The 18,084-nt window shown below is 52.6% G+C and overlaps 1 protein-coding gene across 30 annotated transcripts; it reads left to right on the forward strand.

Moving 5' to 3' along the window:
* Positions 1 to 1,385: 1,385 nt before the first annotated feature.
* LOC101000408 (zinc finger protein 7) lies at positions 1,386 to 17,592 on the forward strand. 30 transcript variants are annotated; one of them, XM_017962457.3, is made up of 7 exons: positions 1,601 to 2,862; positions 2,955 to 3,002; positions 3,353 to 3,512; positions 5,169 to 5,254; positions 11,332 to 11,421; positions 12,019 to 12,135; positions 15,726 to 17,592. In XM_017962457.3, the coding sequence occupies exons 1-7, from the start codon at positions 2,832 to 2,834 to the stop codon at positions 17,537 to 17,539; spliced, it is 2,346 nt and encodes a 781-aa protein (XP_017817946.3). In that variant the 5' UTR covers positions 1,601 to 2,831; the 3' UTR covers positions 17,540 to 17,592. The 30 variants fall into 30 exon arrangements, with proteins under 30 accessions (XP_003903341.2, XP_009212100.2, XP_017817951.2 ...); XM_021942773.2 differs by having other exon boundaries at positions 12,022 to 12,135; XM_017962461.3 differs by having other exon boundaries at positions 3,386 to 3,512.
* Positions 17,593 to 18,084: the final 492 nt, after the last annotated feature.

The following is an 18,084-nucleotide window of genomic DNA, read 5'->3' on the forward strand; positions in this document are numbered from 1 at the left end:
CCCCTGTCCTTCCTGATCCTTCGCGACATGCTCCCTGAGCAGCCAGGCACTTAGGTGACCAGAGAGGGTGTGGGGCTGAGGGAGCCGAACTGGGGGCTGCAGAGGCGGGGGTGGGAGTGCTGGGATCATCCGCACGGGGAGAGGCGAGGCCGGCGTCTGTTTTTCACCTGGGTCTCCCTGGAGGGGTTCGGGGGGTGCCTGACTCTTCCCTCCTTTGGTTTGCGCAGATTTCCCCGCGCGGGTTCGAATCAGCACGCCGGGGGAGCCCGGCTTACGTCCCTCCTGGACCTCCGCCCCGTTCTTCCCGTGGGGAGGGGCGCGTCAGGCGGATCCTGCGCCCTCCGGCCGCTGGGCTTCCCCGGGAGCCACGCGGGAAGGTCCAGGCAGCCGAGACGCAGGCAGCGTCCTCGCCGAGGATGCGGGTTCGTGGCCATCCGGGGTAGGAAAGCAGGCTCTGCCGGAGGCAGAAGGAACCCGAGGGGCGGGGGCCGGGAGGGCGAGAGAAAGCAGGGGGCACAGGGCGGGGGCGGGGAGCCTTGGGGGCCAGGGAGGGGGCAGACGCGGCCGGGGAGCGGGGCGGGGCTGGGGCGGGGGCGGGAGCCTTGGGGCAGGGGAGGGCCAGGCCTTGAGGCCAGGGCAGGGCCTTGAGGGGCAGGGCAGGGCAGAAGGGGCTGAGGAGGGGCTGGAGCCAGGGCAGGGTGGAGGGCAGCGCAGGGCCGGGAGCGGGGCAGGGGCCAGGAGGCAGGGCAGGCACTTGAGGCCGGGAGGCACTTAACGCAGCAGGGGCAGAAGGGCAGGCCCAGAGGACCTCCCGGAGCCCGGCCTCAGACAACTCGAGGCGCGCGCCTTTCCCCAGGGTCCTGGAGGCTCTGAGACCCCGCGTCCGCTCCAGCCGCCCACTGGGACAAGGCCCGGGCCAGGCGTCTCCGCGAGTCGGGGTCCGGAGCGCGCCCAGCAGCCGCCTCCTGTCGCAGGGACGTGGGCGGGCGGTGCCTGAACAGCCTCGGTGGGAACCAGCGCCCGAAGCTGGTGATCCGGGGTGCGCAGGGCCCAGCCGGGCGATCCCCTGGATCTCCGCCAGCCTGGCCCCGACCCCGCTCCTCCCACCCGCCAGCGAGGCCAGAGCCTCGGAGTCGGCAACTCCCGGCCGCGTCCCTAGCTCCCGGCCCCGGGCCCGCCCCCTGCTCAGGCACCGCCCACTCCGGGCTCTGGGCCCTCCTCTCCCTCGCGGCTACGCCCCCTGCCCGCCTCCGACTGTAGCCCCGCCCCCAGGCACCGGCCCCGCCTGTCTGGGCTTCTGGTCCCGCCCAGGCTCTTGTCCCTCGGGCCCCAGCCTCGTCCCTCCTCGGATCTGACTCCACCCCTTCGCCGGAGCCTCGGAGGCGGGGCTGAGAACCACAGAGATGGCCGGGCCTCCGAGCCGCCCAGGGCGGCCGGAAGTTTGCGGGGCGGGGCGGGGCAGACGCGGGCGGCCAAGGCCCGTTTCCGGCGGCGTCGCGCGTTTGCTAACCTCGGGTGGTCCTCAGGGAGGGTGAGTCGGCGCGGCGGGCGCGGACTCGGCTTGTGCTGGGTGTGAGTGATCGCTGGTCGCTTCCTGCGCCCTCCGGCCTTCGGCACTGGGGTCCCCGCGTCTCCCGGCCTCCAGTCGGGAAAGCGCGGGGCCTTTGCGGGGCCCTGAGCGCCTGGCGTGGGAGGTGGTCGAGCACAGCCGCCCTCTCCCGCGGTGGCGCGAGGCGGGCTTCGTTTGGCCGAGTCTCGCACGCAGCTCCCCGCAGACCCCGCTAGTGGCAGCTACGCACCCGCGGGCCCCGGTGTCAGGGGCTTGAATAAGGCGAGCTCCAGCTGCGGCCTTTTCTCCAGGCCTGGGCCTACCCCCGGGGCCCTGACTCGCCCTCCTGCGAAACCGCCTCCTTCTAGAGCGTTCTCTGTTTACTGGCCTGGAAGGCCTAGGATAAGTGACAGTGGAGGAAAGAACGGTGCCTTGGGTGGGGTAGGCTGTTTGTCTTCTCTAAATTCTGGTGGCTATTCCGGGCATTCCTAGTGTCAGGAGCTAGGCGGAGGATCCTCCTCCGGTGGTCACTGCTGCTTGGATCAGCCTCCCTATGCCGGTGCCTGGGGTTTCCACCCACAAACCACTGTCTGGGTTAGAAGCTGCCGTACGAAGACTCTTTTTCCCATTCCGACTTCCCGGGGGAATGCTTGGGCAGGTAGAGGGTCTGGGGTCATTGGCTTAATTGAGGTGATTACATCCCTGTGCATGGTTCCATCCTGGCGACAGGTGAGCTGGAGACTGGAATTTATGTACTTGAGGGCAGGGGTTTCCACGTCCACTCCTGTCTCCCTTCAGTTCGTCATTTTTGCTCCTGCCTGCTCCAAGCTCCAGTCGCTCACTGCCTTCCCTTGCTGTCAGGGATTTACCCATACTGGTTCATCCAGCCCCATTTCTTCTTGCTTCAGGCCCTTTCACATGCCATTCCTGCTGCCTGGAGTGGTCTGCCCACCTCCATTACCTTGGCCGAGGTCCCTTTGGAAGTGACCCATGACACTGAGTCAGCGTTCTGGTCTAAGTGGTTTTTATAGTTCCCTGTACTTCAGCGCTGTTGTGGTTGCAGTGTGCTTATTTGTGTGGTTATTTAACTTTTTCCTCCACCAGACTGCTTCGTGAAGGCAGGGTCCTCGTGTCCACTACTGTATCCCCATTACTCAGTGCCTGGCACGTGGCATCCACTCCTTACAGCTTTGTGGAGTGATTCACACACACAGTCTAAAGAGGAACAAGAGTTCAGTGGGCCTCCTTCACTCAAGTGCCGTGTCTGCTTCAGCCCAGCCCCATGTCCCTGCTAGAGAAATCTGGGGCTGGAGGTAAAGGAGCAGAGAGCACAGTATCCGCTTGATTAGCCTGGAAGTTGGGCTTCTGGCACCCTGACCTCTAATCCTTTCATAATTCCCAACAGGTGTCTCGGCCAGAACACGTGGATGCCCACCCACCACTGAGCCTCATGGTAGGAAGCTTGACTGCCTCCTCCTCCTCGCTTGTCCTGTGAAGGCCCACCTCCTGCTCTGCCCACTGGGCCTGGGCTCAGACCCTACCTTGGCCCTTGCTGGGCTTAGGAAGGCCCCCTTGCCCCCATCCCCAAGGTAGTGAGCAAACCCCTGCCCAAACCAGGGCCTAATTGAGGCTCTTGAAGGGGGAGGGTTGTATGACCACCGTGAACTGGGTTCCTCCTCCCCGAGACTACCCCTCCCCAGAATATTAGAGGCAGAGGAGTCCTGGTGAGCGTCTCGCCTAACCCCATGGTGCGCCTGCCTGAGGCATGTCATGAGGCAGTGCCAGAAGGGGGCTGGCACCCAGGGATTCCTGGGGTGCTGGTGTATGTCCTTTCAGGAGGTGGTAACATTTGGCGATGTGGCTGTGCACTTCTCTCGGGAGGAGTGGCAGTGTCTGGACCCTGGCCAGAGGGCCCTCTACAGGGAAGTGATGCTGGAGAACCACAGCAGTGTGGCTGGACTAGGTGAGGCTGCACCTTGGGGCCCTTCCCCTGCATCATCAGTCAGCACCCACCCAGCCAGGCTCCATTGGAGGCCAAACACTCAGACCCTTGTGGGCTCCATAGCGGGCTTGGACTCATGAGTGGTGTGCCAGGCTGGTTCCTAGCTTTGCCCGTGTCATGGGGTTCAACCCCCAGGGAGTGGGTGGGATTCTGGGAGTTAGTAAAGCCTCTTCTTTTCCTAAGCTGTTAAATTGTGGAAATAGAATCCAAACTTGAAATAGCTTAGACAAGAAAAGAGAAATGATTGGGTGGAAGAATCCAAGGCAAAGGTTGTACAACCAGAGCAAGAGGTGGCAGTGCCCATGCGGCTGCTATGCAGATGCTGTCATCCCCTTGCCCCTCCTGTCCTGCCGTTAGTCTTCCTCTCTGAACTCCTCCATTGCCACAGGCAGCCACTACGGTGCTCTTTATGTCCGTGTCTGTATTCTCACAAGGTGTGTGCTGTCATTAGATTGCAACTTGGTGAAGGGGGGTGTGTCTGACTTGGGCCTCACTGGGCCTCTTGCCTGTGACTAAGCTCTCTGCTGCATCGGACCCCGAGAGAGTGCCTGGGCTGGGGGATCCGGAATGGAATTGATGGGCCATAGTTGGTTGGCCAGGAGCTTTTTGGGGTGTTGGACCAGGTCTGCACCCCTCTGTCTTGGCTAGGCTGGCAAAGTCCAGCTTTCTGTTTTGCCAGTCAGATAAGTGTACAGTGGGAGGCTCTTGTGGTTTGAATTTGCATTTCTCTGATTTCTGCTGAGCTTGAGCCTGTTTTCACACCCTCATTAGTTTGCTAGGTTCTTCTGTAAAATGTCTGCTCAGGGCATTTGTCCATATTCTAGGTCTGCTGTGTTTTACTGCTTTGAAGGTGGTGTTTCTTCATTCTGTCTAAGATGCCTTACGTTGTAAAACATGTAATTATGTCCACATCCTTATTTTAAGGAAGGTGAAATGCTACCGATGACATGCATTTTTTTTAGCACTTGATTTTACTGTATACTTTTTAAAGAGCTCTCTTAGACTCATTTAGACCTGGCTTACCCTGTCTCGCTGAAATAGAAAGGAAAAGACGCATGTCCTGAGGGTCCTTTTTTTTTCCCCCCTCCCCGAGACTGAGTCTCGCTCTGTCACCTACCCTGGAGTGCAGTGGTGTGATCTCGGCTCACTGCAGCCTCCGCCTCCTGGGTCCAAGTGATTTTTCTGCCTCAAGCTCCTGAGTAGCTGGGACTGTGGGTGCCTGCCACCACACCTGGCTAATTTTTGTATTTTTAGTAGAGACAGGGTTTCACCATGTTGCTCAGGCTGGTCTCGAACTCCTGACCTTGTGATCCACCCGCCTCGGGCTCCCAAAGTGCTGGGATTACAGGCGTGAGCCACCGTGCCCGGCCAGAGTAAGGGTACTTCTAATGTTTCTTCACAGCTTTTAGTGACCCACTCTCTGGGTTGGTTATCTGTGTCCATACTTTCCACGTGATGGCAACCTGTGGGCCTGGCCATCAAGGGGTGCTGCAGCCTTTCGTAAGTGGTAATGGGGTTTTCTTCATCCCGTGAGGTTGGTGCTTGAGCTCTCTTGCTTGGCATATAGGAGCCATTCCCTTTTAACAGTCCCATCTGCTGTGCCTGTTCCTCTCTCAGGCCCTGTGTGTACACAGTTGCTGATTTGCCAGTAACTGGAATTGCAGTCATTCCTCCAGCAACAGTTTGCTTCTCCAGGTTCAAAGGTACAGCTGCTGTTCTTTTTCCATGGCTTCTGTCTATTTATAACATTCTGCTGCTGTGCCAAGTCACAGGGTAAACCTTTTGAAGACAGTGTAAAGAGCAGCTAAATTCAGCATGTGTTGTATGACGGTGCTGGTGACACCTGCAGCAGTGACTGGGCCGCTGAGGCAAGCTCACGTGTGCACAGGCAGTGATGGTGTGTCACAGCTGCCGCCTGGCGGATGACACTGGTTCCTAGATATGTCCAAGAGATGGGAAAGGGTTTTATAAAAAGACTATCTTAGGGCCGGGCGTAGTGGCTCACATCTGTAATCCCAGCACTTTGGGAGGCTGCGGTGGGCGGATCACGAGGTCAGGAGATCGAGACCAGCCTGGCCAACACAGTGAAACCCCATCTACTAAAAATACAAAAATTAGCCGGGTGTGGTGGCGTAATCCCAGCTACTCGGGAGGCTGAGGCATGAGACTCGCTTGAACCCTGGAGGCGGAGCTTGCAGTGAGCTGAGATCGCACCACTGCACTCCAGCTTGGTGACAAAGCGAGACTCTGTCTAAAAAAAAAAAAAAGAAAAAAAAAGGACTGTCTCAGAATTTATCAAACAGGATAAATTCCAGGTTAGTTTTGTGTATTATAAATCACTTTTTTAGCTGGACATGGTGTTGCACGCCTGTAGTCCCAGCTACTGGGGAGGATGGGGAGGGAGAACTGCTTGAGCCTAGGAGGTCAAGGTTGGAGTGAGCTATGATTGTGCCACTGCAGTCCAGCCTAGGCAACAGAGTGAGACCCTGTCTAAAAAAAAAAAATCTTTTCTGCTTCTTTCGTGTTTGTTAACTTTGCTAGGTCAGATTTTTTGTTTTGAGATGGAGTCTTGCTCTGTCACCCAGGCTGGAGTGCAGTGGCGTGATCTTGGCTCACTGCAAGCTCCGCTTCCCCCTGGGTTGACGCCATTTTCCTGCCTCAGCCTTCCGAGTAGCTGAGACTACAGGCGCCCGCCACCACGCCCGGCTAATTTTTTTTTTTTTTTTTTGTATTTTTAGTAGAGACGGCGTTTCGCCATGTTAGCCAGGACGGTCTCAATCTCCTGACTTCGTGGTCCGCCTGCCTCGGCCTCCCAAAGTGCTGGGATTACAGGCACGAGCCACCGCGCCCGGCCTGCTAGGTCAGATTTTAATGTAATTACTCAGGTTTTGCCTTATGGATTGTCTCTTTGAAGTTTTATTTAAAAGTTCTGTCTGGGCACGGTGGCTCATGCCTGTAATCCAAGCGCTTTGGGAGGCCAAGGCGGGTGGATTGCCTGAACTCAGGAGTTCAAGACCAGCCTGGGCAACACAGTGAAACCCTGTCTCCACTAAAATGCACAAAAAAAATTAGCTGGGCATGGCAGTGTGCGCTTGTAATCCCAGCTGCTTGGGAGGCTGAGGCAGCAGACTCGCTTGAACCTGGGAGGCAGAGGTTGCAGTGAGCTGAGATTGTGCCACTCCACTCCAGCCTGGGTGACAGAGCGAGACTATCTCCAAGAAAAAAACAAAAGTTCTTCCCTGGCTGGGCGCGGGGTCTCACGCCTGTAATCCCAGCACTTTGGGAGGCCTAGGCGGGCTGATCACCTGAGGTTAGAGTTTGAGACCAGCCTGGCCAACATGGTGACACCCCGTGTCTACTAAAAATACAGAAATTAGCCAGGCATGGTGGCGGGCGGTTATAATCTTGGCTACTCGGGAGGCTGAGGCAGGAGAATTCCTTGAATCCGGGAGGCAGAAGTTGCACTGAGCCAAGATCATACCAGTGCACTCTAGCCTAGGTGACAGAGTGAGACTTGGTCTCAAAAAAAAGTTCTTTCCTCCTCCAAGGTCACTGAGATGGGCTTCATTTCCTCCTGTGAATTTTACAGTTTCTATTTCTCATCTGTATCCCAGCTCCACATTTGTGTTGGGGTTACGTAAAAATCCGTGTTTTATTTTGTCCAAACATAGCTGTTTTCCCCAACATCATCTATTAAACAGTCTCCTTGGCCAGGCGCAGTGGCTCACGCCTGTAATCCCAGCACTTTGAAGTAGGCTGAGGCGGGCAGATCACCTGAGGTCAGGAGTTCGAGACCAGCCAGGCCAACATGGTGAAACTTCATCTCTACTAAAAATACAAAACTTAGCCGGGTGTGGTGGCCCGTGCCTGTAATCCCAGCTACTCAGGCTGAGAGAGGAGAATTGCTTGAACCTGGGAGGCTGAGGTTGCAGTGAGCCGTGATTGCGCCACTGCACTTCAGTCTGGGCAGTAGAGCGAGGCTCTATCTCAAAAAAAAAAAAAAAAATCTGCTTTTCCTGTTGACATGTGGAGCCACCACTTTCATCTGTGAAATGGGGTGTTTCTGACCCCTGTTCTCTTCCCTGAATCTCTCTTGTGGGCCAGCTTCTTGCTTTTGGTTTGTTTGGGGTTTTTTTTGTTCATTTGTTTTTGTTTTTTTTTTTCAGATGAAGTCTCACCCTGTTGCCCAGGCTGGAGAGCAGTGGTGCAATCTTGGTTCACTGCAACGTGTGCCTCCCAGGTTCAAACAATTCTCGTGCCTCAGCCTCCCGAGTAGCTGGGATTACAGGCATGTGCCACCATGCCCGGCCAATTTTTTGTATTTTTACTAGAGATGGGGTTTCGCCATGTTGGCCAGGCTGGTCTGGAACTCCTGACCTCAGATGATCTACCCACCTTGGCCTCCCAAAGTGCTGGGATTACCGGCGTGAGCCACCACACCTGGCCAGTTTGGCTTTGTTTTTTATTTTGGGGTGGTTTTTGTTTTTTGCTTTGGTTTTGTAGTGTTTCTTAATACTACAAGAATACTAAAAGAATTAAACTTGCCCGTTTAATTCTTTTTTTTCTGGGACGGAGTTTCACTCTTGTTGCCCAGGCTCGAGTGCAATGGCGTGATCTCGGCTCACTACAACCTCTGGCTGTTGGGTTCAGGTGATTCTGCCTCAGCCTCCTGAGTAGCTGGGATTACAGGCATGTGCCACTATGCCCGGCTAATTTTTATATTTTTAGTTTTTTTTTTTTTTTTTTTTTTTTTGAGACGGAGTCTCGCTCTGCTGCCCAGGCTGGAGTGCAGTGGCCGGATCTCAGCTCACTGCAAGCTCCGCCTCCCGGGTTCACGCCATTCTCCTGTCTCAGCCTCCCGAGTAGTTGGGACTACAGGCGCCCGCCACCGCGCCCGGCTAGTTTTTTGTATTTTTAGTAGAGACGGGGTTTCACCGTGTTAGCCAGGATGGTCTCGATCTCCTGACCTCGTGATCCGCCCGTCTCGGCCTCCCAAAGTGCTGGGATTACAGGCTTGAGCCACCGCGCCCGGCTAATTTTTATATTTTTAGTAGAGATGAGGTTTCACCATGTTGGCCAGGCTGGTCTCGAACTCCTAACCTCAGGTGATCCGCCCACCTCGGCCTCCCAAAGTGCTGGGATTACAGGCGTGAGCCGCCACGCCCAGCTGCATACAAATTTTAGAATAAGTTGAATTCCTAAAAAATGCCACTGGGATTTTTATTGGGAGTGCTTTGAAACTGTTTTCCGTCAGTGTATAAGTTTTGATTTTTCTGCTTTGTGAATGTATTTTTAGCTGATTATTGCTGTAGTACAAAAATGCTGTTGGTTCTGAAGGATGATCTTACATCTGGCAACTTTGTGGAACTCCCTGGGTAAATCACTGTTGCTTGGTCATTCTGCTGTTTTCCAGCAGGAGGATTCCTGCAAATGAGAGTTTGGTATTTTCCCTCTCAGCCCTCACTCCTCCCATCTCTGCCTTTGCAGTGGCCAGCGCAGTGTTAAACAGGACCCTGTGGGCATGTTGTGTTCCTGATTTTAAAGGGAATGCATCCACATAACCACAGAAATTGGCTAAGGAGTTTTGTTTTTTCTTTTTAATCATAAATATTGAATTTCAAGTTCTTTTTCTGCATCATTTGAGACGCATAATTTATTTTCTTTATTAATGCAGGAAATTACACTGCTATATTTTCTTGTATTCCTGGAATAAACCTTACTTAAATCATGATATTTATATATAAATTTTGATACACCTTTGGATTCAGCTAGCCAGTATTGTATTTTGGATTTTTGTATTTCTGTTGATAAGTGAAACAGATACATACATATATTAGAGAGAGATATATGTATATATATATATATTTTTTTTAGACGGAGTCTCACTCTGTCAGCCAGGCTGGAGTGCAGTGGCGTGATCTCGGCTCACTGCAAGCTCCACCTCCCGGGTTCACGACATTCTTCTGCCTCAGCCTCCCGAGTAGCTGGGACTACAGGCACCGACCACCATGTCTGGCTAATTTTTTTGTATTTTTAGTAGAAACAGGGTTTCACTGTGTTAGCCAGGATGATCTCGATCTCCTGACCTCATGATCCGCCAGGCGTGAGCCACTGTGACCAGCCTATATATTTCCTTTTGTGTGTTGTCTTTATATAGTTTTGACATGTTTGATAAATGGCATTTGGCATACAAGTAGAACTTGGTGGAACTAATCTGTAAAACCATCTGGTCCTTGGGCTTTTGGGGAAGGAAAGTCTTGGATTAGCATTTATGCATTTATATTTCCTTTTTCTTTTTTTTTTTTTAAGAGTTGGGGTCTTGCTCTGTTGCCCAGCCTAGAGTACAGTGGTGTGATCATAGCTCACTGCAGCCTTGAACTCCTGGGCTCAAGTGATCCTTCCACTTGAGTTTCCCTAGTAGCTGGGACTATAGGTGTGCGCCACCATGCCCAGATGTTTTTTCTTTCTTTGTAGAGTTGGGGTCTGTCATGTTGCCCAGGCTAGTCTTAAACTTCTGGCCTCAAGCAGTCCTGCCTCAGCCTTCCAAAATGCTGGGATTATAGGCAAGAGCCACCTTGCCTGGCATTTCCTTTTGTTTTTACTCTGTTATATTTGTAATTGTTTCTCTTATTCTCTCTGTTTTGGTAGCATCTTCTCACTATGTTCACCTTGACTGGTTTTGTCATGAGACTGTCATATTCATGTTTTCAAAGAACTGGCTTTTGGCTTTGCGTTTTTCAGGGGGTTGGGTTGGAGGATGTTTTTATATGTCTTTGTTCTCTATCTCTCTGAATCCTGCCCCAGATTTATTATTTTCTTCCTGTTTATTTATGTGAGTTTGATATGTGCGGTGCTTGTTTGTTTTGCTTTTTTAATTTTTTGAGACAGAGTTTCGCTCTGTTGCCCAGGCTGGAGCACAGTGGCTTACTGCAGCCTGGACTCCCTGGGTTCCAGTGATCCTCCCACCATGTTGGCCAGGCTGGTCTCGAACTCCTGACCTTCAGGTGATCCATCCGCCTTGGCCTGCCAAAGTGCTGGAATTACAGGTGTGAGCCACCACACCTGGCCATTCTCAACTTCTTGAACGTATTGTTTACCTCATTTGTGTTTTAAAATACTCATTTCTAGTAAATGTATCTAAAAGTATAAAATTTTTCTGGGCATAGTGGCATATGCCTATAATCTCAGCTACTTAGGAGGCTGAGGCAGAAGGATTGTTTGAGCCGAGGAGTTTGAGGCTAGCCTGGGCAACATAGCGAGACCACATGTCTACAAAGAATTTAAAAATTAGCTGGGTGTGGTGTCACGCACTTGTAGTCCTAGCTACTCAGTAGGTTGAGGCGGGAGGACTGGTCTAGGCTATAGTGAGCTGTGATGGTGCTACTGCACTCCAGCCTGTGTGACAGAGCAAAACCATGTCTCTACATCACATTTTGTCTTTACATGCTGCTTGGGCTGCTTCCTATAAATTCTGACTCATCATAAATATGGTTGCCACTTAGTAATTTATTATTTAGTTTCCAAGTAGCTAATTGCATCTAAGAACGTTTTGTAATCAATTTCATACTGCACTGCATTTGCCTGGGTGCATGTTCTGTGGTATTGTTCTTTGCTGTGTCTGTGACTCAGTGTGTGGCTTGACCCAAGGGTGTTTCTTTGTTCCACGTGTACTTGGAGAGAATATGCATTTTCTGTTGAGTGCGGAGTCCTGCCTGCATCTGGGGGCTTGAGCTTATTGGCTATAGGCCTTTGGAATCTCTGCCTGCCTCTTTCCTTCCAGTTGGGAGAACCCTGAAGGAAGCTTCCAACCAGAGGCCTTGGCTGGCCCATGGATCAACTGCTCATCTCTGTACTGATCGGCACAAAGAGGGTACGGGGGCAGGTGGCCCCAAGAAGGCAGGGTGCCAGGTGGGCCCCCACAGGTCTCTGCCACCCAGTCTATGGAGAGGGAGGCAGGCCCTGAGGCATCCTTTGTGCAGGGACTTGAGGCTGGAAGGCCACTGGCTGAAGATTGGACCTTAGAGCTTTCTGATGCAAAATTTGCTCGTTTGTGTCCATTTGTCATTGTTTGTCATCTTATTTTGTAACCACCCGGCCTCTTGGAGCATCTCTGCTCTCTAACCGAAGGACAGGCTCGGCTCTGCTGAGTGAAGCTTGGGCTTCTTCTCTCTCCCAAGTTCCAGGGGTAGAGGCGGACTGTCCTTTGCAGACTGGTGACAGGGTCACCTGGAGATTGTGGGAGTCAGGTATCCCTTGCTGTCTAGCCACAGGAGCTGGACAGATCTGGACAGAAAGGGCTTCTGTGTCCCCAGATTCTCACCACCCTTGACACTTCTCTCTCCCTGCAGGGGCTCTGCCTGTGCCTTGTAGCCCCCCTGCCCCTTTACATTTGGAAACCGGGGAAGGCTTAACCCTGTGCTGCACGCTCCCTGTCATGCTGACACTGTCTTCTCTGCCACACACACAGCAGGATTCCTAGTTTTCAAGCCTGAGCTGATCTCCCGGCTGGAGCAGGGAGAGGAGCCATGGGTCCTTGACCTGCAGGGAGCAGAGGGGACAGAGGCACCAAGGACCTCCAAGACAGGTAAGACTTAGACCCCATCACAGAGAAGCCCTGGGGTGAGGAGAAACTGCAGGAGGGGCCTCACAACTGGGCAACTGTGGGTGAGTCACAGGGGCTACGCTGGGATCCCTGGGAATGCCACTGGGGAAGCAGCATCCGGCACATAGAAGGGAGCATAGACCCGTTGTGGGGCTGCCTTGGGAGAGGCCAAACTGAAGAAGAGCCAAGACACAGAAACCCCTGCGTTTCCGCAAAAACAGAGCTTGTTTTTGAAATCGTGTCACATTTTGTTCTATTTCTAATTTTACTCATACTTTTGTTAAGCAAAGATACAAACCTATGGATCCAAGTGAAGGGTTAGGTTTGGCCTTCAGTAACCTCTCCTCAGGTAAGCATATTCCCTGAGGCAGCTCCCTTCAGACCTTCTCAGGCTCCAGTAGTGCATTACTTTCCTGTGGCTGCTGTAACAATGAACCACAAACTAGGAAGCTTAAAACAACAGAAATTTGTTGTCTCACAGCCGTGGAGGCTGGAAATCTGAAGTCGAGGGGTCAGCAGGGCTGTGCTCCCTGTGAAGGCTTTAGGAAAGATCCCGTCCTGCCTCTCCGGGCAGCTGGTGGTTTTCTGGCAATCCTTGGGTTCCTTGGCTTGTGGACGCATCCCTCACTCTGATCTCTGACTCCTTCACACGGCTGCCTCTCCCTGCGTGTCTGCGATCATGTGGCCATCTCCTTAGAAGGACACCAGTCATGTTGGGTTAGGGGCCACCAGTGACCTCATGGTGACTAATTACATCTGCAATGACCGTGTTTCCAAACAAGGTCACATTCTGAGGTGCTTTAAGTTAGGACTTCAGTCTATCTTGGGGTCCTCAGCCCTAACCAGGGCACCCGCTGCCTCCAGCATGAGCTCCTGCTGGGCAGGCGCCTCGCCTGGTGCTCTGCTTCCCTGCTTTGCTGGTGTGCGGCCCAGCATGACAAGGGAGATGGGTCTGCGTGCATCTCAACTGCAGAAAGGAAGCCCCTCCCCTCCCCTTCAGTTGCTGCTGGGTTGCCACAATCACTCCTGCACATGGCAGGACCAGGCCCCACAGAGGCCATCGGCTTGGAGGGGCCTCGGGAAGCAAGTTGGACAGTCCAAAGTTGTGAAAAGCAGGGCCTGTGGGGCTGGGCGTGGTGGCTCACGCCTGTCATCCCGGCACTTTGGGAGGCCGAGGTGGGCAGATCATGAGGTCAGGAGATCGAGACCATCCTGGCTAACATGGTGAAACCCCATCTCTACTAAAAATACAAAAAATAAGCCGGGCATGGTGGCAGGCGCTTGTAGTCCCAGCTACTTGGGAGGCTGAGGCAGGAGAATGGCGTGAGCCCAGGAGGCGGAGTTTGCAGTGAGCCGAGATTGCGCCACTGCACTCCAGCCTGGGTGACAGAGCGAGACTCCCATCTAAAAAAAAAAAGAAAAGTACAGGCTGTGATCTTCCTTCCATTCATATGATCCTAGGCAGCTTCAAAGGACAAGGAGGGTTTCTGAGCCTCTTCGCACCCTAGGGCCTTTCAGCCTCCCAGGAAGGCTGCATATGGGAACAGTGGTCAGGAACTCTGGCCTCACTGGCTCTGTGGGCTGCTCCCATGTTATCCTTTCTGCTCAGCCTCCCTGAGAAGGAGGTTTAGCTATAAGGTGGCCCAGTTAAAATCCAGCCGTCCATGAAAATATTTCCAACATGGACAGGAGCGTTTAAAGAGGGTGCTGTGGCAGAAAAGCCAGCTACAGTTGGCAGAATTAGTTCAGTGGTTACATGTAGCAGGTGGTCCTTACTGTGATAAAGCATCAACCAAAAATATAATCCCACAGTAGTTGAGAGCTGGTGTTGATGCACCCAGCACTTGCTCACAGATCTGAGAGTCCAGGGCAAGGATGTGGCCTCTTAGATAAAACAAGCAGCAGCGCAAAACCAGAATAAGGCGGAAATGCCCAGATATGTTACTTGTCTCCAGCTGGTACAGTCAGCATCAGATACTGACGGATATTGGCCCAGAGCAGTGGGTGAGGGGCCATGTCCCAGCTGTGCACCCCGATGCTCTTGACCACCACTGTGCCCCCTGGTGGGTGGTTCCTGGCACCCCTCAACAAAGCCTTGCTGTCAGCCTGGCCCTGCTCTCTCTGCCACTGCTTTATTTTTTTTTGAGATGGAGTCTCTGTTGCCCAGGCTGGAGTGCAGTGGGATGATCTTGGCTCACTGCAACGTCTGCCTCCCAGGTTCAAGTGATTCTTGTGCCTCAACCTCTCAAGTAGCTGGGATTACAGGCATGAGCCACCGTGCCTGGCCACCCTGCTCTCTTATCTTTACAGTAGGGGAAGGCTTGGGAGGAGTGCCAGGCGAGCCCTGTTGAAGGAGCAGGCATTCTGAGGTGGTGCGGTTGTGCAGGGAAAGAAGCACATGAGGACCAGGCCTGGAGATGCCTCCTGTCCTCACAGCCCTTGAGCGTTCCTGCTGCACAGTGAAGCTGAAACGGCTGCCTACTCTGACTCTCCAGGACTGACTGGAAGACCTTTAGAGGTCCCTGGAAGCCGGAGACTCACCACTGATGGTTAGGAGTGGGCAGGAACCGAAGCTTGAAGCCCTGTAACTGGGCTGTGCATTCATGTGGGGTAGACTTGGGCTGGTTATAGCTGTGGCCACGTGGTCGTGGGTGTGAATGTGATTGTGTCGTGGTGGGGACCGTGGTTGTCATGACCATAGCCATGTGCTGTGGTTGCATCCTGTCATGGTTGTGATCACAGACATCAAGGAGATGTCTGACCTCAGCAGAGGAGCCCTCTAGGGTTACAGAGTAGGACAGAAGCCTGTGCTTACTTGGAGAGTCCAGAAAGGGCGCAGATGTCTGGAAGACCTCCTGGGGGCCTCCAGAAAGTTGCAGCCCCAGGGAAGAAGTCAGTGTGGTCTTGGGGGTGGCCACGCACAGCCCAGGGAGAAGCAGGGGAGGTGGCCAGGTGTGTTGGTAGCAGCAGCCAGGAGGCAGCTGAGGGGGCTGGGTCCTGCTCAGAGAAGCACACCCCAGAGAGTAGCCATGAACGGCCTAGGTGCCCAGTGCTTTTCTGAGCTCACCAACTTAAGTCCCTTCGCAGCTCTTCCAGCCCCATTTTCCTTGTCAGAATCCATGCCCTCCATTCAGAACTCAGACCCTATACTGTTTCCTCACCAGCTAGGATGCTGGAGTCCCTGACCCCACAGTCCATGGTAGCTACCCACCCTTCTGGTCTTGCTTTGTATTCTTTGCCTCTGCATGGACTTTGCCCCACACCAGTGCCCTGTAGGATGGATCTCTCTGCTCACAGACCCTAGCCCCGCTGTAGGCCGTGTTGCTCTCAGCACTCTGCCCTGTGCATAATGAACACTTCATTGCTATTGAATGAGTGAACAAAGTAAAAAGCATGAAACCAGATCTGAGAACTGCCAAAGGCTCCACCTTCTCTTGCACGCTTCCACCTGGGGCCTCGCAGGGCTCAGTGCAGCCGTCCTGGGAGCCTTGATTCCCGGCCCCCGCATTTATAGTCTTGTCATTTCTCTGAGCACAAGGCCTAAGGAACGTCTTTGTTCGTGTTTATTTCAGATTCTACGATTAGGACTGAAAATGAGCAGTCCTGTGAGGACATGGACATCCTAAAATCGGAATCCTATGGGACAGTCATCAGAATCTCCCCACAGGACTTTCCTCAGAATCCTGGCTTTGGAGACGTTTCTGATTCTGAGGTCTGGTTAGACAGTCATTTGGGCAGTCGTGGGCTGAGAATGACAGGCTCTACCTTTCAGAATAACTGTTTGAATGAGGAGACTGTGGTTCCGAAGACCTTCATCAAGGATGCTGCCCAGGGATGTAAGGAGCTGGGAAGCAGCATCCTGGATTGTCAGCCTCCTGAAAGTCAGAGAGAGAGTGCAGAAGGGACGTCCCAGAGGTGCGAGGGGTGTGGGAAAGGCTTCAGAGCCACTTCAGACACTGCTCTGCATTGGGAAGTTAATACACAGAAAATTAGCAGATGTCAAGAATGCCAAAAAAAGTTATCTGACTGCTTGCAGGGGAAACATCCAAATAACTGTCATGGAGAGAAGCCGTACGAATGTGCAGAGTGTGGGAAAGTCTTCAGGCTCTGCTCGCAGCTTAATCAGCATCAGAGAATCCACACGGGAGAGAAACCCTTTAAATGCACTGAGTGTGGAAAATCCTTCCGCCTGAGCTCAAAACTTATTCAGCATCAAAGAATTCACACTGGGGAGAAGCCCTACAGATGTGAGGAATGTGGAAAAGCCTTTGGTCAGAGCTCAAGCCTCATCCACCATCAGAGAATCCACACAGGAGAGAGGCCCTATGGTTGTCGTGAATGTGGGAAAGCCTTCAGCCAGCAGTCGCAGCTGGTTAGACACCAGAGAACTCACACTGGGGAGAGGCCCTACCCTTGCAAGGAGTGTGGGAAGGCCTTCAGCCAGAGCTCCACCCTAGCCCAGCATCAAAGGATGCACACTGGGGAGAAAGCTCAAATTCTAAGAGCCTCAGACAGTCCAAGCCTTGTTGCACATCAGAGAATTCACGCTGTAGAGAAACCATTTAAGTGTGATGAGTGTGGGAAAGCTTTTAGGTGGATCTCTCGCCTGAGTCAGCATCAGCTGATTCACACTGGAGAGAAGCCTTATAAATGCAACAAGTGTACAAAAGCCTTTGGTTGTAGTTCACGACTTATTCGCCATCAGAGAACTCACACTGGAGAAAAACCATTTAAATGTGATGAGTGTGGCAAAGGCTTTGTTCAGGGTTCACACCTTATTCAGCATCAGCGAATCCACACTGGAGAGAAACCCTATGTGTGTAATGACTGTGGAAAAGCCTTCAGTCAGAGTTCCAGCCTTATTTACCATCAGAGAATCCATAAAGGAGAGAAGCCCTATGAATGCCTCCAGTGCGGAAAAGCCTTCAGCATGAGCACACAGCTTACAATACATCAAAGGGTTCACACTGGAGAGAGGCCCTATAAATGTAACGAATGTGGGAAAGCCTTCAGTCAAAACTCAACCCTTTTCCAGCACCAGATAATTCATGCAGGAGTGAAGCCCTATGAGTGCAGTGAATGTGGAAAAGCCTTCAGCCGGAGCTCGTATCTTATTGAACACCAGAGAATACACACTAGGGCCCAGTGGTTTTACGAATATGGGAGTGCCCTGGAAGGGTCCACCTTTGTGAGCCGTAAAAAGGTTAATACTATAAAGAAACTGCATCAGTGTGAAGACTGTGAGAAAATATTTAGGTGGCGTTCACACCTAATTATACACCAGAGAATTCACACTGGGGAGAAGCCTTATAAATGCAATGACTGTGGCAAAGCTTTTAATCGGAGCTCACGGCTTACCCAGCATCAAAAAATTCACACGGGATAGACCACTTATGTATAAATGTGTATATATGTGAATAAACCTACAGCCTTAACTTATTTTATATGGGATCATTTATACTGACAAACACGTAGAATGTTGGTAAAGATTCAGAATTACTCTCAAAAAAATCCAACATAAGGCCGGGCGTGGTGGTTCATGCCTGTCATCCCAGCACTTTGGGAGGCCGAGGTGGGTGGATCACGAGGTCAGGAGATCAAGACCATCCTGGCTAACACAGTGAAACCCCGTCTCTACTAAAATTTAGCTGAGTGTGGTGGCGGGCACCTGTGGTCCCAGCTACTTGGGAGGCTGAGGCAGGAGAATGGCGTCAACCCAGGAGACAGAGCTTGCAGGGAGCTGAGATCGTGCCACTGCGCTTCAGCCTGGGCAACAGAGCGAGACTCTGTCTCAAAAAAAAGAAAAAAATCCAACTTCATATAAAATATATGTTAATTTGCTGAAATGTTTGACCTTAACCTGTTCAATAAAGCCTGTGTCCCTCACACCCAGGGTGCAGTCTGCAGTTTGAGTTCACAGGTCCCTGTGAA

Source organism: Papio anubis, chromosome 8 (assembly GCF_008728515.1).
Source record: "Papio anubis isolate 15944 chromosome 8, Panubis1.0, whole genome shotgun sequence".
In the NCBI taxonomy this organism is placed as follows: Eukaryota; Metazoa; Chordata; class Mammalia; order Primates; family Cercopithecidae; genus Papio; species Papio anubis.